We start from the raw sequence: 26,799 nt of genomic DNA on the forward strand, positions 1-26,799 counted from the left end.
TGATTTCACTGAAGCTCTATCCATGTATCTGAGGACAAAATTTAGCTGTAGGTGTTAAAATTAGCATCTTATAAGAGCATAAAGTGTTTCTTATTCCAGGCGGGCTGGGTTCTGGTTGCTGTGGGAATCAGTATTTTGAATTTCCTGATTCCTCTGCACAACCAAAATTCTAAGTCTAACATACTGCTTGTTAATGTCGCCTTTTGGTTTTGCAGTTAGTATGTCCGAGCAGTCAGAAAGCCGTTTAAATAGAAGTTCCTGCCCTCCCCTCCACTCTAGTCCATCTCTAAGAGTCTGATCCTGTGAAATGCTTGTTGGCGTCCCATGATTCCCATTGGCTTCACTGAATTATGAGGGTATTTGGAACCTTGCAGGGTGGCACCCAGAGAGCCACTTCTAATACTGGCAGTTTTAACCAGAAAGAAGAGGCTCATCTTTAAAGTGTCTTGCATCTCCAGGCACTGCACCTCCCATTCAGCTGTATCCAGAATTATTTGTATTTGAGGGGAGAGGGAAGCTTTATCCCTGCCCCTTTGGTTCAGCTCTAAGCATGTTCATTTATAAACCATCAGAAGGGTTGAGTTCTCAGAGCATCACATAAGAGAGAGGTACTTTTCCTCCCCAAACTAAAATGCTCTAAGAAGCTCCTCCGAATGAATCTTCTGTATCATTCACCGAGGAAGAAATATTGTCTAGAGTTACAAGTTGCTTCTCTCCTTTCCTGTCATAACACATCTGCCACTGCCTTTTGGAAAATGTATCTGGAAGTTGGAAGGGCACGTTCTTTCTGATTATTTTAGCAAAGTCTCTCTCTCTTGAATTATAAGATGAATTAGCAGCCTCTGCTCATTAACTGCTAGCTATGTCTCTTGAAGTCCATGGATAATTGTTTTAGATGGGATGTGTGTGTTCACTTTAATAGGCCTGCTGAGGCACCTCTCATTAACTGATGCAGTCACTCAGGGTGGCATGTGAAGAAAAAATAAAAAGTATATAATCCTATTACCTTTAACCAGTCTAAACGTAATTTCAGACAGACAGAAGAGAAACTAGAAGCTTTTCACTCCAACTGTATGTCGTCCCCGTCCCTTAACCTGTTTAAACCGTTGTATCCAGACTTACGCCTCGCTGGTTATCAAATAACCTAACTTTGCAAGAAATAATCATGTCAGTTTCACGACATCCAGGTGCTGTTGCTGAAATGAAACAAAAAACCTCTCTCCCAAAGGAGTATTTGTATAATTCATGCTTTCACTGTCTCACTGAGCTCTCCATAGCAGATGTGCAGTCTGGCTGCAGTAGGCCCTTAAGGTCCAATACAGTCAGTTTCTCCCTTCAGAAGCTCTTGAGTAGAAAGTAGTTCAATTTGAACTCCAAGAAGTTTTGGGTGTTTTGATAATACTTTACACAATGCACAAGGCCTGTCAGCAAAAGATCTCCACACACCTGAAATGAGTTTTACAGATGAAGAAACTGAGGCACAGTGGATTAAACTTTGGGATCAGACACCACTAGCACTGTTGAGCCAGGCCTGGTAATAAAGGTACTATTACTATGCTGTGCATTTAACTTTCATATCAAGTGCCTCCCCTTTTCAGAGCACAATAAGAATCTTGTCAGATCGCTTTGGTCACCCTCACTTCCCATTGTAGTTTACCTTGCCATATCCAACTTTCTAAATTAACTGAATATCTTTCTTTCTATTCCTCCCTGGCACCCAACTGCCCTTGTTCAGAGAGAGACAGCAGAAAATTCTTTTGAACAACAGACGTAATTCTTTGGGGGAGATTGAGATTTGAAAACCATGAATGGTTTATAATACAAAATAATGATTTCCTTCCCAGCTGGAGGAATCCACGTACAGTATTGAATTTGACCTTAGCAACCAAATAGCTAAATCTCATGGGGCTCTTCTGTATTTGGCGCCAGGTTTACCTAGTAACTGTGTAGCACATATGCTGACACACACTGGACAATACAGGTGGAATTGTGATTCATTAACACTTCCTGTGTATTCAGAGGATCGACTCATGTTAACAAAGAAAAACAGATTGAGATGTCTTATAGCCAGATGTTTGGGCAGGTCTGATTAATGTGGTCTTTAGAATTCTTCTTTTTCCAATGGGAAGTGGAGTATCCTCATTTGGCAAACAGCTCTCTCAAAGTTCTGCCGACACTTTGTAGCTATGTACAATAAAATATCCCATTCCCAAGCCTCGTACAATAGGATTATCTACCCTCATGTTTTCTGTGCTGGTTTGCAGGAAATGATCTGTGCTTTTATTTTTCCTCACTTTGGGCAAGAATGACGTAATTAGTTCAGAAGTGTGTATCCTTACCTCTTAGTTCTCACCTTGATATAGGTGTGCACTGTTTGGGGCGGTGGTCACTTTTGCAATGTCTTGAGTGCATACACTGACTGGAGTGAAGTGGATGGATTTCTGATGAATCTGTTAAATAATTATCAGGTAGTTGCAAGACAATTAATATCTGCTGCTTTCACTCTGCAAATGTCCATCTATCTGATTGCATTTTTAGCATGTGTGTAGGATATAAAATATTTTGGGGTTGTAGGTTTGACTTATGCACAAAAAATAGAGCAAGGAGAATCAATGAGGAGGAGACAGAAATATTCTGAATATGAGGTGTCTTGTAACTCGAGCAATGGTGTATATTTAGAATGGTTTATTTGGAAAGCAAAAACAAATGAAGTTACTCAAAAGCAAATAGATTTTTAGTTTGCAGGAGAATGTGCTAATAAGAATGGAATGGATCTTTTCTAGTTCTTAGACTAATTTTTGTCTCCTTTATCTCTTTGTAGTGGTACTTTATTGCTCTGATGTAGTTTGTTTAAAGTAATGTAAACTAAACAAAGGGAACAAATTTACACAGTGTTATATCTTTTAAATTCACATACAAAACTACAATAGAAAATAAATTGAGTTAAGGCATTAACTGTGATCTGTTGTCATTGGGATTAGCAGAATTTGTGGTAAATAATATTGTCTTGATGATGTGGTAGAAACAATATATAGATTGCTGAAGTAGTAGGATGTAAAGGGACAATTTTATAAGGCCTTAATTCAGAATTTCAATTTATAAAGGCTTGTAAACCTCTTTGTTACATTTACTTAGCTTTTCTGTTTAATTTACAGTAGCTGAACAAGCACTATGCCTCTATTCAAGAAAGCTAGTGATGGGAGAGAAATCATTAGCAACTGATTTGATCCTTCTGATTATTTGATCACAAACTTATTTTCTCTTGTCCCACCTCTTTACATTTTGGAATCTGCTTTAGAATCAGACTATATCACTCGACAGTGGTTTCTCAAAAAAAGTTTCCATATTAGAGTGTAATTCACAGAGTGGAAAAGTTAAACTTGAAACAATGGGACCTTTGGACTGTAAAGTAAAGTTAAAATTGAAGGCTACAGAGTGTTTTATTTTAGCCAATATATGCCAGCATGGGGAAGAAGGGAGGGGGGAATGAGTAGCTAATTTGCCAATCTTGAGGTGTTTGAGAAGGGCAGAGTGAAGATCATCTCAGTTCAGATGACTGAGGAGTAAAGATGGGGAACCTGATACTACAGTTGACCAGATTTTGGTAGGAAGCCAATACAAGAAGAGGTGTTTAGTGAGGGTCATGGCTGGTATTGTTCTGTGACTCCCATGTACTGTGGAGCCTTATTTGTTGCGTTGTAGCCGAAACTGAGTTTTAGTAATTATAATTATCAGAGAGCTATAGGCTCTTCCAAGGCCTCTTTGACATGAGTTGACAGAGTCCTGTGGTTCCTAGCAGACATCTCTAAAACCACCTACACACGTGATGGGCCTTCTTGCCATCAGCAATAGAGGCCTGATAGATTCAACCCTGCTTTCAGACTCAGCAGTGAGGGCCACTGAGGCTAAATTCTCCTCTCGGCCCTAGAGATCGGCCTTCAGCTCAAAACTAAGGCTCCACTGGTGAGGCACGTGGGGGAAACCTCCTCTGCTGCTTCCCTTGGTGTCCCTTTTCTGTGGATAAGTAGGGTTTCAGCTTCCGGGGTTGTCAGTGAGGCACTTTGCACAAATACTAAATTGGATGAGGCAGCATGGTCCATTGATAGGACACTGCAGTGAGAGTTAAGTTCTATTCCTGACTCTGCAGCTGAGCCGATGGGATCCTGAGCAAGTCGTTTCCCTTCTCTGTGCTTCTGTCTCTCCATCTGTAAAACGGGACTGAAGAGCCTGGTAGTGTTTGGAGGAAAAGCTCTGTGTCAGAGCTACTGCTGCTATTATTATTCAACTTGGTTCAAAGCTCTTTTGAGGGGGAGGGTATGGGCAAGGGGAGTTGTGTTACCAAAGCTTCAAGGATATTGGTTTATTCATTCCCAATCTGAACACAAAGAAGTAAATAATAGGATTTGTATAACAGTGCAGCCAACTGGGTCTGTATTGTTCGATTTTCATTTGGAAACGAGTAATGGTCTGGTTCTGATTAATTTACTGAATAATAATAATTCCCTGGTGACTTCAATGCTAGAATATCAAAGCACTTCATAAATAATTTAATCCTCACAGCACCCCTAGGAGATTGGTCAGTATTAACTCCTTCTGCCCTTTTGTGGGTAGAGGAAATGGAGACAGAGAGAGACTAACTGAGCAGGCCAAGGTCTAGGACAAAGACAGGATTAGATCTTGGAAGTTCCTGGCTCCCAGCCTCACACTCCATCCCCCTAGACCATTCAGCTGAATGATGCTCTCAGCCTTGGGTTCAAAACCATATTTTCCAAGACATTGTCAAACCAAATTAATAGCCTTCTTTGACAGGGTAACAAGCCTTGTGGAGGGGGGGAAGTGGTAGACGAAAGCTTTTGATACTGTCTCGCATGACCTTCTCATAAACAAATTAGGGAGATACAACCTACATGGAGCTACTATAAGTGGGTGCATAACTGGTTGGAAAATCATTCCCAGAGAGTAATCATTAGTGGTTCACAGTCATGATGGAAGGGCAAATTGAGTGGGGTCCCACAGGGATCAGTTCTGGGTCCGGTTCTGTTCAATATCTTCATCAATGATTTAGATAATAGCATAGTGAGTACACTTATAAAGTTTGCGGATGATACCAAGCTGGGAGGAGTTGCAGATGCTTTGGAGGATCAGATTAAAATTCAAAATGATCTGGACAAACTGGAGAAATGGTCTGAAGTAAATAGGATAAAATTCATTAGGAAGGAACAATCAGTTGCACACGTACAAAATGGGCAATGATTGCCTAGGAAGGAATACTGCAGAAAGGGATCTGGGGGTCATAGTAGACCAAGAGCTAAATATGAGTCAATGGTAACACTGTTGCAAAAAAAAAAAGCATACATCATTCTGGGATGTATTTGCAAGAGTGTTGTAAGCAAGACACAAGAAGTAATTCTTCTGCTCTACTTGGCTCATTAGGCCTCTCAGCTTGAGTATTGTGTCCAGTTCTGGGTGCCACATTTCAGGAAAGATGTGGACAAATTGGAGAAAGTCCAGAGAAGAGCAACAAAAATGATTAAAGGTCTAGAAAACCTGACCTATGAGGGAAGATTGGAGAAAAGAAGACTGAGAGGGGACATGAGAACAGTTTTCAAGAACATAAAAGGTTGTTACAAGGAGGAGGGAGAAAAATTATTCTCCTTAACCCTTGAGGCTAGGACAAGAAGCAATGGGCTTAAATTGCAACAAGGGCGGTTTAGGTTGGACATTAGGAAAAACTTCCTAACTGTCAGGGTGGTTAAGCACTGGTATAAATTGCCTCGGGAGGTTGTGGAATCTCCATCATTGGAGATTTATAAGAGCAGGTTAGACAAACACCTGTCAGGGGAAGTCTAGATTAGAATAATACTTAGTCCTGCCATGAGAGCTGGGGGTTGGACCAGATGACCTCTCAAGGTCACGTCCAGTCCTACGATTCTGTGATTCTGTGATTGTGCAGTGAGCTTTTGCAGAATTGCTCAAGGCCTAACCATCTTCACAGTTTGCTTTGTTGCCAAAATAATCTTGAAGGGTGTGAAACCATCTGCGGAGACCCTCCTCCTCGGAGTTCTGTAATATACTGCTACCACCTGTGGGCCATCTCATGACATGATCTCAGGCAGCTACCAAAGCCTTTGCCTGAGTCACTGGGCAAAAAGGCCAGAAGTTCAGTGTGGTCTCAGAGCAATATTAATAAGCTAAACCAATGTAATGGCTTCCTTTCTCGATTTTATTCTATCAAGGCATTGATTTTAATCAAAACCAACTCAATCTGTTGAAGCCTCCAGTAGCTACAGTTACCAGAAGAAAGGACGTCGGCGTATCAGTCCTTGGTTTCTGCCCTCTGTGGTGCTGCGGCACCCCAAGAGGTAAAGCTGAGTAACGTATCCTGAGTGAATTCTTCTGTGACGAGCAGTTAACAAGCTCATCATGTTCCATGGAACCAGCATCCTAATTTTTATTCCAAACAAGGTGTCTGTACTAATTTTTGTTTTGACAAATACGATTTGACATAAGAATAGTGGGAGTCAGGGCCTTTCATTTTTGATCTAGGTTTACATTGCTATGATCTCAATTCCTCTCCCTCTCTCTGGTTCCTTTCAGTTGTAAGCTTGGTTATTAAAGTTAGCAAGAAGCCATCTGAAAACTCTTTGCTCTGTAGCGTTTAAACAGCCCTGCTATATGCAAGACTAAGTATGATAGCTTTTTAATGACTTGTGCTGTTCGCTTTGAGCGTTGGCACAATGGATTACTGTGGGGGGGGGGGGGGTTGTTGTTTTTTTTTTTTAAAAGAGCCTTGCTGAAAACAAAAGATTCGGTTTCTATTCAGTGAGAAACATCAGAAGAGAATGTTGACTAGGCAGCTGAGTCAGGACTTCTGGGTTTTATTCCCAGCTCTGCTGCTCATTCTGTGTGTGAGATTGGTACAAGTCACAAACTCTCAGCTTCCTCTCTTTCAGAAAGGAAGCAGTACTTCCCCGTCTCCAAGGGGTGCTGCGAAACTTAATTAATGACTTTACCCATCATAAGAAGCTGCAGATTCAAGTCATCAGTGTGCTGTTGATTTCAGTGTTATGCATCTCTCTCAGCAAATGCGGCAAGGTGCTATAAAACCTGGTAGGTATGGCAGTTAGATGTCACAATGCCTGCAAAAGAGAAATGGATGGATGAAGCATACGTGGTTCCAGCTAAATTTAGACAAGACAGAGGTAGAGCTAATTGATAAAGGGAAGCACTTCCAAGAGTTGGCTGAGATGCCATCCTTTGCCTGGCGCAGGGCAACCGTGCCCCCTTCTTCACATTGCGAAGGCAGTACATAGTCTCAGCACTGCCCCTTCCACACAGGTAACAATGCTAGGAGAAACAGTCCATGCCCACTCCTGTGTGATGAAGATCTGACAGCTGTGATACCATGTCATCACTTTCTCTGTGTTGAAGGAGATGATGCAATTATGAAGTGCAAGGGTGAGGCTGTTGAAAACTGAAGGCAGGGCATTTTTGGAGGAGGGTCCTAGACTGTGAAACATCTGACCAGAAGAAACCAGGCTGAGCCCAAGTCTATTAGTGCTGAGGGCAAAATGCAGATTAATTGTGGGAAGCTCATGGCAAAATCGTGCAAGGCTGAAGAGAGCTAGTGCAGGGGAAGAAGATTCTCGTTTTGCATATACCAGTGCATGAGCATATTCTTCATGTCCTCAGGAACAGCAGCCTGCTAAGCAGAGTACGGTGTCCCTTTTGGAATGTCCTTGTGCTCTTTAACTGTCTGCAGTGGCCCCAATTTAGCAGGGTATTATAGCACCTTCATTAGTCACTAGATCAAATTGATACTCTCAGTGCCTCTCCAACACCCTTGAGGCAAGTGATCCTGCAGTCCATGTTCTGAAAACATCCATGGAGCAGGAGTGGTGACCTAGAGCAGATCTGACCATGTGTTTGCAACTACAGCAGACCTCTATTTAACTGTGAAATGCTCCGTTTTTCTGTATCCAGACACAAGCTCACATTAAGTTGCACAAGACAGAGAACACCTTTCTGAAACTAAGTGTCGCAGTCTTTGGAGTTGCACCATGGTGGCACTTCTTGGGATCATAAACCTGTTGTTCATCATGGTGATCTAATTCCTGGCATCAGCATCAAGTGCGGGAGCCAGCTGGAGTCTTTGGAAATGGCAGCTTCTCCTTCTTTGGCTAATAAGCGAGGCCTTTTCAGCTACATGTTTGCTGAAAGTGTCACTTGTAGATCTCCCCTAATGAATCTTGGGAGACAGACTCATAGTTGAAAGAACAGGAGTCCTTGGGGCACCTTAGAGACTAACAAATTTATTTGAGCATAAGCTTTCATGGGCTAAAACCCACTTCATCGGATGCATGCAGTGGAAAATACAGTAGGAAGATATATATACTGTATATACTGTATTTCCTACTGTATTTTCCACTGCATGCATCTGATGAAGTGGGTTTTAGCCCACGAAAGCTTATATGTATTTCCTACTGTATTTTCCACTGCATGCATCTGATGAAGTGGGTTTTAGCCCACAAAAGCTTATGCTCAAATAAATTTTAGTCTCTAAGGTGTCATAAGTACTCCTGTTCTTTTTGCGGATACAGACTAACACGGCTGCTACTCTGAAACCACTCATAGTTGAGAGTCTCTCAAGTCTGACCTTTGTTATCATTTGCTATAAGGAGCTAGTGGAGGACAGATCAGTTGGTTAGCACCTGTGAGGATTGCATATGAAAAATAGGCGGGTTTCCAGGGAAGATAAATGGCTCAGATTATGTGGAGGATCTGAGGTATTTCCCTCTGTAAAGGGTCCCTGAAAGCAGAACTGCTAAAATGAGGGGTCCTTTCTCGGTGGGCTGTTACTTTGCATGCCCACTTAATTTAAACCTTCTGTGACAAAGGGAAAAGCGAAATTCAGTCTGTGTTGTGAACATATGATCCACTCTGTGGGCTCTCTTCTTGGCTAGTCAACATCTTGTGCTTTTTCTTTTCCCAGTAAGGCACGCACCGTGTTAGAACAGCCAGCAAGGCCCAGGGAATTGGACTACTGTGCGAAGGGTTTGTTTCGAATGCAACAAAGGGGTTGGAAATTCTGCACCTGGCAGCACTGAAAGGCTTAGGAAAACCGAAGGTTGTTTGCCTGAGTTATGGGCTGTGCCTTTTAACAGTTGGATCTGATAAGACAGCTCCAGAGCAGGAGACTGCAGCCCTTTGGGTGCAACAAATACATAATACATTTTCTGGAAGCCTTGTGGGGCCAGGGGAATGTGTTCACAGTATACTTAAAGATCTCATGAGCACAAAAAGGTTCTCTGTATTTGTCTCCTTTTCCCCTTCATGTTCTCTCTCCTTCCCTGGTTTTGTCCCCTCCTTCCACTCCTGCTCACTTCCCAGCCACATACCTGCAAGTAAAGCAGCAAAAGGAAATCCACCTGTTACTGTAAATTACATCTCGCTGGTCTGTCTGCATGTGGAGCATTGGAAGTAAGAAGCTGAGGTGCTTTGCATGGCCACCCTCTGGCACTTGAGCCTGGATCCAGAAGATAAAACCGCAGTGTTCTGAAGGCTTGAGGCTGTCTTCGTGCTGTGTCTGCCTCGCTATGTGTCAGCTTCCAGAGAGACGGCAGAAGTGCTAAGCCAAAGGTATTGGCAGAATGTCTGGGGAAAGGGAGATGCTTTGGGGGGAAGATTTTCTTCTTTTCTTTGATACATTTTTAAAACTAGGACAGTTGAACTTTGCCCATGGAGCTCTTCATAACCAGGGCAACCAACCAATTCGTGGGAAGACCATCCGAATGGATGTCCTAGCACAACAGGCCCTTGTGGGAGCACCTTGTAATTCCTAGTGAGGCCCTGATGGTAACCCTAAGCCTGTGCAGATGAGTTTGAGTTTGCAACGGTTGAATATCAGACCTGAACTTTGTGGTTATAAAAGCTGCTGGGACTGAGAACTAAACCCCTAGTACTCGACTTTGTATTCAGAGGAGAGGCTGCATGGTGTGTGTGCCTGGAGCTGATGGTCTTGGCCTGCCCGTGTTGGTTAAAGTGGTGGGGAGTTTTTGTTTGCTTGCTGATGCTAGGTAGCGGAAAGGAGACTCAAGATGCAGTATAGGGTGTGATTGTTGCTATAGTTATCTTAGTTCCAAGTCCTTTTTGAGCCTTAATGCATTCTAACGCTGCTGGCAGGTGGCTGGCATACATGGGGAAGCTGTGACCTTGGGCAAGACACTTAACCTCAGCAGGCCAATTTAATTGCTGGTGTGGCTCCTTTAACATCAGTGGAGTTCCACTCGGGATGAAGTTGATAACATGCGTGTCTGAGTCTGGCAGGGCCAGGATTAGCCTGGTTCCCAGGCCCAAGCTCATTCCACCTGCCCCAGCTGCCTGGTTTTATACTGTACATTGCCAACAAAGCTTGCACTGTTCACTTCTCTTCTTAGCATTTATTTGCTGGGACCCCGAAGAAGAGCATGTTAGCAGCCCATGTACCAACAGTTGAGGCATGTCTGTACCAGGCAATCCCAGCTGCTATTTCTGTTCTCTTTATATTTCACTTGGGTGAATGGAGCCTGTTTTTTTTCCTTTTCCGCTTTGATTATTATCATTCATCTTGCTATTAGGACGACACATCTGTTGCGGGTTGGCTAAATCCATGGGTTCATCTTGAATATAATCAATGCAAATCTCTGTCTTAGCATGAAAGTAAACCTGAGGCTTCACTGTTAAGCAATGGAAGTAAGAGAAAAATTATGGATTGTATTCAGATACTGTTGCCTGTACCGCAGAGCACCCTGGTCAGTGGTTACTTAGGCCTGGTCTGCAGTAGAAAATGAGGTTGATTTAACTACATCTGATAGGGTGTGAAAAATCCACACCCTGAGCAGTGTAGCTAAGCCAATTTAAATCCCGGTATACACAGCGCTAGGTAAAGAAGAAGTCTTCTTTCAGCCTAGCTACCACCTCTGGGGGGGGGGGGTGGATTACCTATGCCAATGGGAGAATCCTTCCCGTTAGTGTAGGTAGTGTCTACAGCTGTGCCGCTGGAGTGTTTTAAGTGTAGACAGTCCCTTAGAAGTTTAATACTGTAGTTATGTGACAGACATTTAAACTTGTTAGTGTCTTTGAATGTGCTGTTTGACATATGTCTTCCACAGCATTCCTCATGTGGCCCAAAGGATACATGCTAAACCTCCTAATGAGCCCTTGGCAGTGTATTCGAACCATCACCGCTGCTGGCATAACTGACACCTTTCTTGACAGGCTCAAGAGAGGCCAGCAGTTAAAAACAGTGAAACTCAGGGTGAAGAAGACCCATTAACTCGTCCAGTTCATACCCCTGCTGGGGCAGGACTGTTCCTTATGGTATCGCTTACCAGTGCCTTGTCTAGTATAATTTTAAATGTTTTTAAAGCAGTGTGGATTTTATTTAAATCACAATTTAAATCACTAGTCAGGAAGACTCAATTTAATCATGGTTTTCTACATAAAAGTGCATTCTTGTTGGTTGTTATCATCTTAATACATATTCTTCACAACTCAGAGGTAGATGTAGGTTTCATTTTTAGAAGGTACACACTATACATTTGTAAACAGTGATTTATTTTGAGAACTTTTCAGATTAGTTTTACAGCTATATCAGAAAATGAATGATTGTTTGGTTATTTCATTTACCAAAGGTAATTGAAGCTGATAGTTCATCTCCCAATGACTTCATAAATATCTCCAATTCAACAGGTTAATCATTAATATTTGGATGATTTTTTTGCCATGCTGTATTAGGAGGAGAACATCACCAGACAGAAATTTCAATTGTTTTATTTAACTAAAACAACAACGTTAAGTATTCTGGATTTTTTCTTCAACACAGACATCTAATATTTTAACAAAACAAGCATATGTCCCTCACTTCTCACATTTATTTCCAGACTTCTTCTCCTTGTCCAGATCTATTCCGCCCCCAACAATCTTCTATTCGTTGAACTTTCTGAAACTTTGCACTTTTAGAGAGAGGTAAGGGATTGACTCTGTGTACACAAATTTGCAGAGGGACAATAGAGTTGAGGTCTGATATTTCTCACCTCTATACGTTATTTATTTATTTATTTAAAATCATTTTTGCTGTTAACAGGCATGTTACCTCTGGAGACACAAATCCACAATTTGAGAACTGCAAAACTAAGCATCTTGGATGGTATCTTCTAGACTGAGCACTGAGTCCCATTGGGTAGATAGAAAGATTAACCTAAATAATCTATACAAAAGCCTGTGGAACCCCGTAAGATTGGGTCCCTAATCCATGAACTATTGGAACTCATTTACAAAACTTTTCTTAAACATTACATGAATGTATTGTCTCATACTATAGAATTAGAATTTATAATCCCTATTCCATGATGAGATATCTGTCAGCTATAATGTATCTTTAGATCATTTTTTCCCTCAAAAAACATTTTATCAAAAAATCCGATTTAAATTAAAAAAATCCAAATTTTTTTTTTAATCATTGATTTTTATCCACCCTGTTTGAAAGCTGGAGCCTCCAGCAAGTCCCATGAAGACTCTTCCATGATTGACTAGCCATGGAGATTCCACCCTCCTCTCGTCCCTGGATTTGGTTCCCTCCAGGCTAGTTCTGAGGCATGTTAGCATTGGGTGTTGCAGTGACTTTTGTACTGTTCCTGCCTGGTGTGTACAATACTGGATCCTGTTTCCAGAGCTGTCCATTCAGCACCTGTCACAATCGTTGCATTAACTTAATATTTGTTGGTGATTTTTGCAATTAAATTAGCGAGCTTAGATGAATGATTTGCTCTCTGAGTGGGTAAAAATAGAAACAGAGCTGTCTTGTTGCCTTCCTGGATGTCTCCATTCTTCTCTCTTAAAAGATTAAACACACTTGAGGCTTAGAACGGGGTGGTACAAGCTCTTCCTGGAAGTGATGAGCTGAAGCTTTGTATTACGACTATACAGTACTTCTTCTGGATTGCTGTTTGTCTTCTCTCAGATGAAAACTTAAAACAGAGGCTCTTGTAGTCATGAAAACGGCCATGGCCTCTTCGGTGAGAAAAGCATCAGCTCAATTATTATGGCCACGTTCGCTTGCGTTCTACCTACCTAAAAATTCTGTCCATCATTTGAGTTGGAAGTGTTGTGCTTTTTCACACCAGTCCTGCACCTAAACTCTGTTGTATTCTATTAGCTGGCAGTATTAAGTAGTTGTCACTTTTCACTCCCCAGTTGGCTGCATTTCTCTGTGTGTGTGGGGGGGTGGAGAGATGTCAAATAGTTTATAATTAAATTTTCATTCCATATTAAATTAAATATTACCTGTTGGTTAATAAGTGGCCATTACCTTCACAAGCAGTAGCAGTGCACAGTGACTGGACCCGGATGATGGCTGTAGGAAGAAGAGACAGCTGCAGGTAGCAGAAGGAATCTGTCTCAAGCCAACAAAAATATTGGACATTTAGCCCATTGGCTACCGACTAGTTCAGTCTATAGTCCACACCTATCTCTGGAGACAGCCAAATTCCTCTTGCTGGAGAGAAAAGCCAGGTGGCCTCAAACATCTTCCCTTTCACGCTCCTGCTTAGAGCTGGATCTAGCCATTCTCGAGATGATTTCTGGGTCAGAGGGCAGAGAGAGAGTCCACTAACGGTGTCTTTTCCCCTCCTCCCTCTAACAGGAGAGGGAGTGCCTCAGCGTCTCCTCCCCTTCCCCAAAGAAGTAGTGGCTTCTGTCTGGTGATTGGGAGGGTCTCAGAGTGGTGGTGGTGGGGAATCCCAAAGGATTAATCACCATCTGACTCCAAGGGCAGTAACATTAAAACATCTCCCCAGGGTAAGAATAGGTCTTTTCTTTCATGTTGCTCTCAACCTTCAGCTTTGGGGCAGGATATCCCAATCTCCGAAGCTGTCTTTTGTCTGTCTGTAATCTTCCTGGGATTACCCTGGAGCCAGCCGGTATTTGAGTAATCAGATACTTTATCTCTCTAGAGTGGGTAGTGATCTGAGAAGTATGCTCAGTGATTAAAGATGACCTTTCAGGAATGAGCAAAGCAGAGCCCTGGCTGGGGTCTTATAGGTTGCCCCAGAGGTGCAGGAGAGAAATCAATGGGAGTTGCAAAGGCTTTACTGCAGAGTTGAGTCTGGCCTGTCCAATTCAGCCGGAGCTATGCCTAGGGGTCAGGCTCTTTATGGCAGTGCTGTGTGTCTCTCCTTTTCTCTGCTGGCTGTTGGTGGCATGGTAGAAGTAGGACTTTTTTTTTCCTCTGGGGACCTGATTCTGCTGCCATAACTTAAATAAAAGACACATGATCCAGCCCTTAATGACCTAGTCTGTGTGAGAAATAATCCATTTGGAAGGTGCTTTGTCTGTGAGGTATTTTCATGCTTTAAATTGAGAGCTGCCATTTCTATGCACTAGTGTTTCTTAAGCAGATTTTTTGGTTTCTAGTTAAAAACCCCGTAACAAAGCATAGGTGTGGGAACTATGGGTGTGGGGGGTGCTGCAGCACCCCCAGGTTTTACATGGGGCTCTGGCTGCTGGCCCCACGCCCGGGGCTCTGGCTGCCAGCCCTGCTTCCGGGGACCAGCTGCCAGCCCCGCTCCCTCCCCCAGCTGTGGCCCCAGCCTTAGCCTACTCCTGTCTTGAGTCCCCCGCTTCCAGAGACATGGTCCTGCTCCCGTCCCCAGACAGGGGTAAGGGGGCTGGCTTTCAGCACCCCCACTATTAAAAGTGTCCCAGTGTCACTGTAACAAAGGGAGTAAGTGAAAACAGTAGCTTAGAGAGGGGGGTGACAGCAAGTGTATAAAGATTCTGACAGGCTAGGATTTTGGTTTCTTTTCCTCTTAAAGTTGCTTCTGCTTTGATTCTATCTCTTTCATTAGATCTATAGCTCTGGAAAGGAAAAATATTTTTTGAAAAAGTCTCGCAGGGTCTCAAAATATGCAGTATATCAGCCAAGATATCACCTTTGTAAGTGTGTCTGTGTGTATTATAACAAACTGGCTAGCATATAGGTAACACTGTCTTCTGTATATTGGACGGAATCACAACCACTGGATTGTGTGTCATAAGCCCTATACAACTAACTGCTAATGAATATTCTCCTATAGGGCAGTGATTCTCCAATTTATTTGATCGTACCCGCCTTCTTTGTGTGTGTAGTAGTTTACACACCCTCCCCCAACACAACTACAGATACTGGTGCTTCACTTGAATCGGTTGCAGCCTGTTTTTCGTTTGAGTTGGGGTTTTTTTTTTTTCTGTTGCACGAATGAGCCAATGATCCAGTGCAATAAGAGCAAAAGCAAAACTACGACTGTGGTCGATGCTTACAATTAAATGTGCACGCCACATCGTAGCACACGGATTAACAGACAGATGGCAACGACTTTGTATAATGCTAGGCAAGCTTCACAGAAATCCATCAAAATGCAGAGCACCATCTAGAGTCAAATGCACAGCGCCTTTTGGCAGCCCCCCACATTAGCTCCTTCCCCTCTCCCTGGCACCTCCCGCCCACTGCGGATCAGCTGTTCAGCAGCGTGCGGGAGGCGCTGAGAGGCAGGGGGAGGAGTGAGGGCAGGGCCCGCTCAGAATGGAGTGGGACGGGGACGGGAAGAGGCAGGAAGAGGGCTTCGGGGAAGGTGTGGAATGAGGGCGGGGCCTGGGGCAGAGAGGGGTTCGAGCCCTTCCCCTCCCCCCCCCCCCCCCCCCCGGCAACTTAGAAAGTCGTCACCTCTGCACAGCGCCATCTGAGGACCCGATGTGTCTGGAGCAATCAGCTTTGCTAGTTACTCATTGCTATGGGTAAAATGTGCATAGTAAGTGTCCCCCCCCCACTCCCGCAAGCGTCTCACGCCTTCCCAGAATACATTCTGTGCCCCCAAGGGGGTCTGCCCCCCATTCGGAGAAACTCTTGTAGGGAAAAGTGATAGTGGCCTGTGTATTTGGAACTAGAAGATCTGGGTCCCTCTCAAGTTCTGAATGGCCCTGTGTCGTGACCCACGGATCTCAAACCTGGGCCCCCAAGGTTCATGGGAACCACCATGCTCCAACCCTCCACCTGTAGCCTGCTGGCAACAGCTTACCTGAGACTCACAAAGCCCAACCCCAGGGTCAGACTCTGCCCCTGAGGTCCAGATGGTGGAGTCCCAGAGCAGCTGATTGTCCCACTGGTCCTACGCCAGTAGCAGAAACAGAAAGCTGTGCAAAACTACTGCTCTCCTCCCTGCACTGGATTGGGTGCTTGTGCTTCCTGCTATCACTACTCGCTCCTGCTTCCCTGGCTTGATTGCCTAGCATTCCGACCCGACTTGACTCCTCGCATCTGAGTTGTGATTCCCAATCTCCGTTTGTCTCCTGCGTCTGACCTCCCAGGATCCTAACCCAGCCGATTCTCGGCCCCTGTCTTGTGACTGTGGGCTCTGGCTCCGGCTCCGACTACTGGGTCTGGCTGCTCGTGATCCGGCCACAAGACCCTGGTGTACAGCCTAGATGCAACTGTGAAGTCCTGGACAGTCACAGAATTGTTTCAAATTTTGTTTTTGTTCTGAGATGACTTTCATTTACAAGGTGTGTCTCATTTATTATTACAATAAGTTTGTTGGGTTTAGGGAAAAAGTCACATGCAGATGCCAGAGATCACTTCGGACGTGGCACAGAAGACAGGCAACATCTAAAAGACCCTTGTACAAGACACACAGTCTGCAGTTCCTCCAATATCCCTGTGTTCAAGGAATATTTAAACCAACAGTTTAATACGAGGCAAGGGACAAATGATCAGTGAAGCACACTCTCTTTTATAAAATACAGGGGCAGAAAGGAAAGCCAAGCAACTCCGAATCATACTGGAACGAAGAGCAGAGCATATTTCTAAACCCCCCAGAGGGTTTCATATATTTGAAGGCAAACATAAAAAGCTCTGTAAATTCAAACACTATTTTATTTTTCATTTAAATTAATCATCCCAGAAAACGGTGACTTTGTCTCTTTGTCCCTATTTAGTTTCGGCAAATCCAACTTTTTATTACTGTCTCTTCGCAGATTATGAAAGGCTTGGTGGATTATATCATCATAATAAATCGAGCCCATTAGTGTGTTACTCTCAGAAGATCACAATAATGAGCTGAGCCTCGGGCAATGTTTCACTGTTTTTCTTCTGAAAGTGTTTTGCTTGTGTCCATGTCGCTCAGTGCTGGTACGTTTCTCCCTGCTAATAGGAAAGCGCATAAAAATCGCATAATCATTAATATTGCAGAATCATTAGGGTTGATAAAACCACCTCTGACTGAGCCAATGTTGGTTTTCATGGTCACTGCATTTTATAACATGCTACCTAACCATTAGCTTTTTTTTTTTTTTAAGACCAATCTTGTAGATGTGGTGGCTGTTTGACTCCGGCTTCAGCTCTTCTGTATGTAGATAGTGCCAGTTAGATGATCATTTTCCAAGTCAGTCAGAGCGAATGAAGTTCCAGTGATTGGCTCCAGTGCTTCCCCCCCACCCCCGCAGTTTTGTTGCAGACGGCATTCGGAAGCTGGCAATCTGTAGATGCGCAATCAAGTCTTGGTTTGCGTCTCATAAAGTCAGTCCTGTGCTGACTGGTTGAAAAGCGTCAAAACTACAATCTTGTAAAATCACCAAAGTAAGTCAGGGTGCTTTTCTTAAAGGAGAACATGAGAACAGCCATACTGGGTCAGACCAAAGGTCCATCCAGCCCAGTATCCTGTCTACCGACAGTGGCCAATGCCAGGTGCCCCAGAGAGAGTGAACCTAACAGGTAATAATCAAGTGATCTCTCTCCTGCCATCCATCTCCACCCTCTGACAGACAGAGGCTAGGGACACCATTCCTTACCCATCCTGGCTAATAGCCATTAATTTATTAATTTATCTAGTTCTCCATGAATTTACCTAGTTCTCTTTTAAACCCTGTTATAGTCCTAGCCTTCACAACCTCCTCAGGCAAGGAGTTCCACAGGTTGACTGTGCGCTGTGTGAAAAAGAACGTCCTTTTATTTGTTTTAAACCTGCTGCCCATTAATTTCATTTGATGGCCCCTAGTTCTTATCGGAAGAAGTAAATAACTTTTCCTTATTCACTTTCTCCACACCACTCATGATTTTATAGACCTCTATTGTATCCCCCCTTAGTCTCCTCTTTTCCAAGCTGAAAAGTCCTAGCCTGTTTAGTCTCTCCTCATATGGGACCCGTTCCAAATGCCTAATCATTTTAGTTGCCCTTCTCTGAATCTTTTCTAATGCCAGTATATCTTTTTTGAGATGAGAAGACCACATCTGTACGCAATATTCAAGATGTGGGCGTACCATGGATTTATATAAGGGCAATAAGATATTCTCTGTCTTATTCTCTATCCCTTTTTAAATTATTCCTAACATCCTGTTTGCTTTTTTGACTGCCGCTGCACACTGCATGGACATCTTCAGAGAACTACCCACGATGACTGCAAGATCTCTTTCCTGATTAGTTGTAGCTAAATTAGCTCCCATCATATTGTATGTATTGTTGGGGTTATTTTTTCCAATGTGCATTACTTTACATTTATCCACATTAAATTTCATTTGCCATTTTGTTGCCCAATCACTTAGTTTTGTGAGATCTTTTTGAAGTTCTTCACAGTCTGCTTTGGTCTTAACTATCTTGAGCAGTTTAGTATCATCTGCAAACTTTGCCATCTCACTGTTTACCCCTTTCTCCAGATCAAGAATGTTTAAAATAGAAATTGGTCCAAACTAAACATCTAGATCTGATCACCTGCCTTTTGGGAAATATGGTATGTCGTCTGCCCAGGGGATTATTTTTTAAATAAAGAAAGACTGAGATCTCAAGGTTTGTTGCTAACTATTCCCATATTTCCACGTTTCCCCCGCTCTCCAACTTACCAACATACCCCACTTCTTGTGAAGGTTTCTGGGTGTAATCCAACAGTTGTTTCTTGTACTTAGTACTATAATTAGAACCACCACTAGAGGGCACTCAAAATGTTCTGTCCCTGCATGAATGCTTTATAGGAAAGTTCTGAACTGGACCTGGCGTGTTCTGAACTGGACCTGGCGTTTGTGGCTGAGACCCATTTTTAGTTTAATATAATTGATTTAAAATGTGAGAGGAAGAAGTTGAGCCAAAGCAGCAGCATCCTTCCTGAAAGCTCCTGGATATCAGTCAAGTATTTGAGGCTTTGTGGTTGGGAGGGAAAGGGCAATGGTAGTATATAAGAATGGCCCTACTGGGTCAGACCGAAGGTCCATCTAGCCCAGTATCCTGTCTTCCAACAGTTGCCAATACCAGGTGCCCCAAAGGGAATGAACAGAACAGGGAATCATCAAGTGATCCATCCCCTGTCGCCCACTCCCAGCTTCTGGCAAACAGAGGCTAGGGACACCATCCCTGCCCAGCCTGGCTCATAGCCATTGATGGACCTATCCTCTATGAATTTATCTAGTTCTTTTTTGAACTCTGTTGTGGTCTTGGCCTTCACAACATCCTCTGGCAAAGAGTTCCACAGGTTGACGTTGTGCCTTGTATGAAGAAATACTTCCTTTTATTTGCTTTAAACCTGCTGCCTATTAATTTCATTTGGTGACCCCTAGTTCTTGTGTTCTGAGAAGGAGTAAATAACACTTCCTTATTTACTTTCTCCACACCAGTCATGATTTTATAGGCCTCAATCCTATCCCCCCTTAATCGTCTCTTTTCCAAGCTAAAAAGTCCCATTCTTATTAATCTCTCCCCATACGGAAGCCGTTCCATACCCCTAATCATTTTTGTTGCCCTTTGCTGAACCTTTTCCAATTCCAATATATATATTTTTTTGAGATGGGGCGACCACATCTGCACGCAGTATTCAAGAGAGTTGTCACCAGCAGCATCACCCTCTGCAGAAACGAACGCTGAATCTGGCCACCCACCCCTGCAGTCCAGTTCTCTTAGGACAAAGGACAGAGCTGTGACAGCAATGAAGCAATGCTTGTGTGCCTCTAATCTTGACGTAAGGGCAAACCAGTAACTTCACACAGAAGTCCTACTCCAGTGGGCATTCAGGAAAATGCAGGAAATGATGGAGAAGCTTTAATTTGCCTTTTGGGGGCTGGGTAATGGGTAGCTTCCAAGTGAAGAGCTGTGTATATTGGATTACGAAGGAAAACGATGGCCTCCAATCTCAAAGTCCATGCACACGGGGCAGTGACCCATGTTCTCTTTCACCTCCCCTGCTGTGTTGCCTTCTGATGACTAGATGGACTTTTAGGGACTCTCAGCCACCAGAAATGAAACTGTGTCACTGAGATCCTGCTGTTCACAGTACTGAACTATTTAAATCACACTGATCCCAGCTTGCATGGGATACAGTTCCACGTATCACCATTCCACATCTCAGCACAGGATACAATGTTGCTGTCTTTTATTGAAAGTCTTCCTGTGTAGTCCCAATTACTTTTTACGGAAAGTCTGACATGGGTTTTTACGTGGTTGACATGGCAGATCCAAGTACTTGTGAGGGACTGTGCTTAGTCTGCGTACACCTCATTGCCCTCTGCTGGAGAAAAATGGGCACACTCATGGATAACAATTCGTTCTGTTAGTTAAAGTGAGTGGAGCTGTCCCTTGAGCTCACCAAGTCTCTGTTAAGCCTCCAAGGGCTTCATTTTTAATCACGCTGCTGCCACCTAATGCCATATATCATACATTTGTAGTGGGAAACCATGAGTCACCGCATGCCGCAAATGTAGGCTTAGTGTTCCACAGAACAAACAATATATTAGTATTACTTTATCTTGAGTGTCGTCTTTCACAAATTAAAGTATTGTTCTTGGCCCTCACCAAGCAGTTCTCCATGGTACTCAACCCCACCTGCGCCAGGGGTTCTGGTGGCCCAGCTCCAAAGTTCTGGACCTTGGTCTTCTGTCATGAGATGTTCAATCTCACAGTGGGGGTGGCGTCTTGGAGACCGTGGTGAGCGGGGCTGAAATTTTGTGACTTCTCCACAAGCAAGGCAGTGTCATCGGCATAGTCTTGGTTGGAAGCACTTCTTGACCAAACTTGGTTTCGATGAGAGGAACAGCAAGTCCTAACATCCAGTCAGTAGCTCGACAGAATAGCGCCTGGGGGAGAATGTATCCCTGCGGCACACCTGAGGTTATGTAGAAATGTGGCAAAAGTCACGAACCAAGGCACACTTTCACACCAACATCAGTGTGAAGATCATATACTAGATTTAGCAGAGCATTTGGAACACCAGCTCCTTTCAGTGCCAGCCAAAGTGCTGACCTGTCGACTGAGCCGAAAGCCACTTTGAGGTTGATTCTGTGTGCCATATGAAGCAGATTGGTTAAATCCTCTGTACAGTTCAGCCAACACAGGGGCTGGCTTTCAACTTGCCCTGGGGGTGCTCAACCCCGCTAAGCCCCCGCCCCACCTCTTCCCGCCCCCACTCCGCCCCAGGCCCTGCCACCACTCCACCTCTTCCCCCAAGACCCCCCCCCGCCTCTTCCTGCTCCGCCCCAGACCCGCCTCTTCCAGCCCAGTTCTGCCCCTCCCCCGAGCGTGCCCCATCCCCTCTCCTCCCCCCTTCCCTCCCAGTGCCTCCTGCATGCCGCAGAACAGCTGATCTGCGGTGGGCAGGAGGCACTGGGGGGAGAAGGGAGGGGAGCTTGGCTGCTGGTGGGTGCTAAGCACGTGCTATGTCAGCCAGAATCCAAAGGGTAAGTCCAGCGTCCATTGTGGACAGTCCTGCCGTGAAACCTGACCGCTGCGGATGACAAAGTCTGTGAAGGAGCAGCTGTATCCTACCAAGCAGAACATGAACAAAGACCTTTCAGGGACCGAAAACAATGAGATTGGCCTGTAGTTGCCACACACAGTGCAAGATCTTCTGCCATTGTACACGGACACTATGATGCCATCTGGCCTCGCTTCAGTCATTCATTTTATTGCGTTGTACGTTGCATGCCTGCTCTTCAGCCGTGTCGCCAGGATGGACGGAAACCCCCCCCGCGCACACACTGGGTTCTCAAACTCGCCATTGACACACAAAGGGGTGCAGGCCCGGACCTTACCTGGTGGACTTGCAGGACTGATCCAGATCCAGGGACATCACCACATGATGACTGTTGCAACGTCATCCTCCGTGGTCACGATGGCTAGCACAGTGGTCCCTGGCAGCCAATGCATGTTTGGTGATGACCTCACTGGGGAGCTGGGCAACTGTGTTTCAGACCCAGATTAGAGAGAGGCTGCAGTTTGGGTATGTAGCCAAGTCAGGGCAAAGCTTTGCGTCTGCTGGGCTGAAATGTCACAAACTGTCCTGATTGCAGGCACATTCCAGAACTGGAAAATAAGGCCAAGATTTGCAGACGTGACTAGTGATTTTGGGTGCCCAACTTCGGGCCCATTTTTCTGCCCTCTGAAAATCAGGCCCCTTTTAAAGATCCCAAACTCACTAGTCCTGTTGGAAAGCCTTTGGTCCAAGCTCCTTGCACAGCCTCTGTCCATTTAATTCAGGTCCAAATGCCAAGCGGAACATTCCCAAAGTTCAGTGGAGTTCCCACCTGGAGTTCTGGTGTGGGCTGCGTCTAGTATACAGCCCTGTACCGTTGCAGTCCTTTACCTCATCTCAGCGATTGCTCTCATCCTATCCAAACATGCTATTGTTTTACCCCATCGTTAAAGTTGGAAACAGGGAGGGAGCGTGTTAAAAGGTTGGCACCTCCCCCAACGTGCACAGTCACCTTTAGTGTTAAAAGGGTGAAATGAAAATGAACCTGACCAGTTGATATCCAAAAACGGAAGGTGAATAAGATTTAAACAAGTTGTTCTTTGTTTGCCGATACAGGGGGCCTTCGAGGGGCTACCATAGTGGATGCCTTAGATACTCTGTACATCATGGAGCTTGGGGAGGAATTTCAAGAAGCGAAAAGCTGGGTGGAGAAGAGCTTGGACTTGAATGTGGTGAGTCAGTAATTGAAAATGTCAGTGCAAGGGACAATGAATCAGATTCATAGATTGCAAGGCCAGAAGGGAACATTGTGATCCAACTAACCCCCTGCACAACACAGAGCACAGAACTCCACCCAGTGATTCCTGCAGCCATCCTTCATTCCTGAGGTCTTCCGCGGAATTAGCCTGAACAGGAGGTAATGCTCTTTCTGTTAGAAAATTACCATCTCTAATTTTTAGACACTCCAAGGAAGTTTGATCAGTGTGAACAGGAGACCTCCTGCATATGTCCCCCAGATTGAACCCCCTCCCCATGATATCAGGTTTTCTTTCCGCATATTATAGACTGATCACCCTGCTCTTAGGGAGGGGATTTTTTGACACCCCTCCTTATAAATTATTGATCAGTACCTCTATGTATTATGCAAAGGCAGCACAGGACTCCAAAGCTAACGGGAAGGGGAGTGGGGGGGAGAGGGACAATTGTGCCAGGGCCTTAAGTTCTGGGGGACCCCAAAATGTCTGTAACATCTGTGTCAATAAAGTGAAAGGGAAGGGGGTGGGGCTCCAAATTTCTCTCGACAGGCCTGACCCCAACCACACTGCTGGGACACTGGATAAGTATGAAAAATGAAGAGCTCCACCTACAGAATGGCCAGCACTCCTTCCTGTATCTTCCGTGAAGGTCTCCCATCTACATACGGAGTTGTTCTTCGCTTGCGAGATGGGACCACAGCTTGACGTGGTCGTCTATGGAAGCCATTAAGCTCAAAATGCCATTAAAATTTTAATTTCTTTATGTCTGTCCTAGTTAGTACATGGGGAAAAATGGTTCTCCCCATGTGAAAAATGAATGCAGCTGCCTTTTTAGAAAAGTATCATTTGGGAAGGGATGGCCATCATGGATTCATAATAGGAGATCACATCTGATATATTAGCTTGAATGCTTTTAAGTATGTTACTGAATCGATAAACAAGGGACAAAATCAATGGGGAGATAATTTATCTGGATTTGACAAAAGCTTTTACTCCTGGCCCACACAATAGATTGATCGGCAAAGACTAAAATGAATGTTATTGATTGATCACTGGAGTCAGATGTGCAGTGCAGGGAGAGAAGGGTTGAAATTAATTAAAAATTGGCTTTGAGACAAGAAGCTGACTTAGGCAGGCAGGGGTGGGACGGTGGCCTTGACTGGAGAGGGGAATTCAGTGCGAGGCTTAAGAGAGAAATGACAAGGAAGGAGAGGGTGTCATTTCAAAAGTAGCCACATTTGCTGCTGAGATAATTTGCCAGCATGGGGAGTAAAAACAGTTTCAGAGCTACAAAGCGAACCGTCTCAACAGAGGAAGCTGTATATCAGCTGTCAGCAACATGTCACTCCAGTGCTGTTTGTTCCACTGACTGCCCATAAAACACAGTCAAGCTGGAGCTACCGGTCTTGCCTTTTAAAGCGTTCAGTGGGCTGGCCCCAAACTCTCTGACGGGCGGCCCCTCTGCAACCAAGGTCCCCCCCGGAGAGCTGCTGTCTTCAGGGGTGGAGGAACTCTCAGCAACTAGATGCGGCAGGGTGGGGTGATTCAGGCAGTGGGGAAAGAAGAGACAGTTCAAGTCTGGGGCAGAGCAGCTGTTTGGATTTACTGACTAGTGGCAAGTGTGGTGTAGATACCTAGACAGACCACTGACTATGTGGGAGGTGCAAGTTCGCTTAGAGAAGCATGAGACAGGGAGGCTGAGGGACAAAAATCATCCCCAAACTCTAAAAGGAATGCAGCACGGACGACCGTGTTAACCAGCAGCAGGCTGTGTGTGCAGCAGTGCTCCATGACCCTGGTTAATTTATAGCCTAAGAACCAGCGCCCAGCAAACAAATCATTAATTGCTGTTTGCAGCTATGTTAGGTCCACTGATTTTATTTCCCAACCTGGATCTTTTGCTTTCTCTCCTCCTTCCAGTCCGGCCTTTTCCAGGTTCTCCCTCTCTCTCCCCCTTTACAGTACTGTCACTTCCTGCGTGATCTTGAGCTGCTTCCTCTGGCTTTTGCCTCCCTCTCTGGATGGCACATTGTGTCTCTGATCCTTCCAGCCTTCCCTGGGAGAAGACCTCTGTTTTCATATGTAACCCAGTGGGATTGTTGGAAGAGCCAGATTAATGCAGTGGGTAAAGAATTCCTACCACTCTATCCCATTTGCGGAAAATGCTGCACTCTTGTAAGAGCCTCCTGTTGGTAGTTTTATGTGTTTATCTGAGGGGAAGAAATAATTTGCCTGGCAGGTTCACAGTCTAGGAGCACAGTTTAAAAAGCACAGTTTGAAGGCAATTGCTTTGACATTTGCTGATCGGGAGCTGGAATAAAATAGATCTTAACTCGTTCCAGGTGAGTGGCTTCCTGGGAGGTTCAGTGAACCACATCACTGCATGTTCACCATCTCCTAGCAGGGCACATGGGCAGTGGTTTGTTTGTGCCACCCTGGGCTGTGGTCCTGTCAGGTCTTACAAACCAAGTAGGGTTGAGCCTGGTAAGCCCTTGAATGGGAGACCTTCAGAGAACATCTGGACACGCCAGGAAGTTGTTGTGGTGATGCACAAGGTGGCACTCTGCCCGCTGAGTCAGTGCTGAAGGAATGCCCCCGTATGGTGCAAGAAGGCTCAGTACAGGAGGGTGCCATCTTTTGGCCATTCAAAACAGTCCTGACTTCTTGTGGTCTCTCAAAATCTCTCTGCCCTTCTTGTAAGAATAGAGATGTTAACTCCAGCGTCCTGTCCAGCTTTCAACATACGTAACTATTTTCTGCCTACCTGCATTGCCTTTTCATTTTCAACTGGAGGAAGTATACTTCCTCACGCTTTCTTTCGTAATCTGTTGGGTAGTGTTTCACTGCTATTAAACAGCTGCTGCGTTTTACCCAGAAACCATTTCAGTGGTAACAAAGTGATCCCGATAGCTCGCTTAAGCTACCTCCTAGGGGGCTGTGCGGCTTCATGTATAAAGCTCTTTGAGATCCTAGATGAAAGATGCTATAAAAAGGCAAAGTGTTATTAAACTGTGAATAGGATTGCAGAGTTTTGTGAACGTGCCTAGAATTATTCCAAGGCACTCTCACTGGCCCTGTGTCCGCATGGTTGCTATAAGGCTTCACTTGTACCTTCCAGTTACTATCTGATGATGATCTTTTCAGAATGGAGAAGCGTCCTTGTTCGAAGTGAACATTCGTTATGTCGGAGGGCTCTTGACGACGTACTACCTAACCGGTGAAGAGGTTTGTTTCCACACATCCTGCGTATCTCTCACTGTCTCAAATAATGAATGTGCAGGTGTATTTCTGGATAGGGCTGCTCCCAGCGGTACTCAACTGAACATAAAATAATCCCTCTGTAACAAGAGGCTAAACCTGTTTTTTATGAATATTGAACTCCCACTAACAGTCTTTTAATTAAGTCTCACACAATTACCTTATGCTTGCCATGCCTGGCTCATCTATAAAGATCTTTTCTCCAATGGACAATTTTAGCAAGATCGTTTTCCAGCTTGGTGCATTGGTCCCCACTGAAATGCATTTGCAGTGATCTTTGCCTTTCCCTCAGTCCTTGTTACTTTGTAGCCTAAATATAGGCAATAGCGCAAACTTAGGGGTCGCTCCAAATAGCCCCGCAGGCTAAGTGTTCGCTTATTGGTGGCAGCTATTTGTGAAAACCCCAAATTAGTGTTCTATTTTTTGTGTAGCAAAAGTTTGCACTGATAAAGCAGGATGCCAGGCTGTGGCTAACGCCATCCATGTGCAAGGAGCCTTTCTTTAGTGTGCAAATTGTCACAGACTGGTGAGTGTGTGATACAAGCCCCCC

At 44.5% G+C, this 26,799-nt stretch overlaps 1 protein-coding gene across 1 annotated transcript in view; it reads left to right on the forward strand.

The window, feature by feature from the left end:
- The window catches only part of MAN1C1 (mannosidase alpha class 1C member 1), an 86,232-nt gene that overhangs the window by 35,420 nt on the left and 24,013 nt on the right, over positions 1-26,799 (forward strand). Inside the window, exons 3-4 of the mRNA XM_074934301.1 lie at positions 22,852-22,967; positions 26,136-26,216. Of these exons, the coding sequence (XP_074790402.1) occupies positions 22,852-22,967; positions 26,136-26,216 (197 nt within the window). The remainder of the gene's footprint in view (positions 1-22,851; positions 22,968-26,135; positions 26,217-26,799) is intronic.

The sequence above is a fragment of the Natator depressus genome, chromosome 19 (assembly GCF_965152275.1).
Source record: "Natator depressus isolate rNatDep1 chromosome 19, rNatDep2.hap1, whole genome shotgun sequence".
Classification (NCBI taxonomy): Eukaryota; Metazoa; Chordata; order Testudines; family Cheloniidae; genus Natator; species Natator depressus.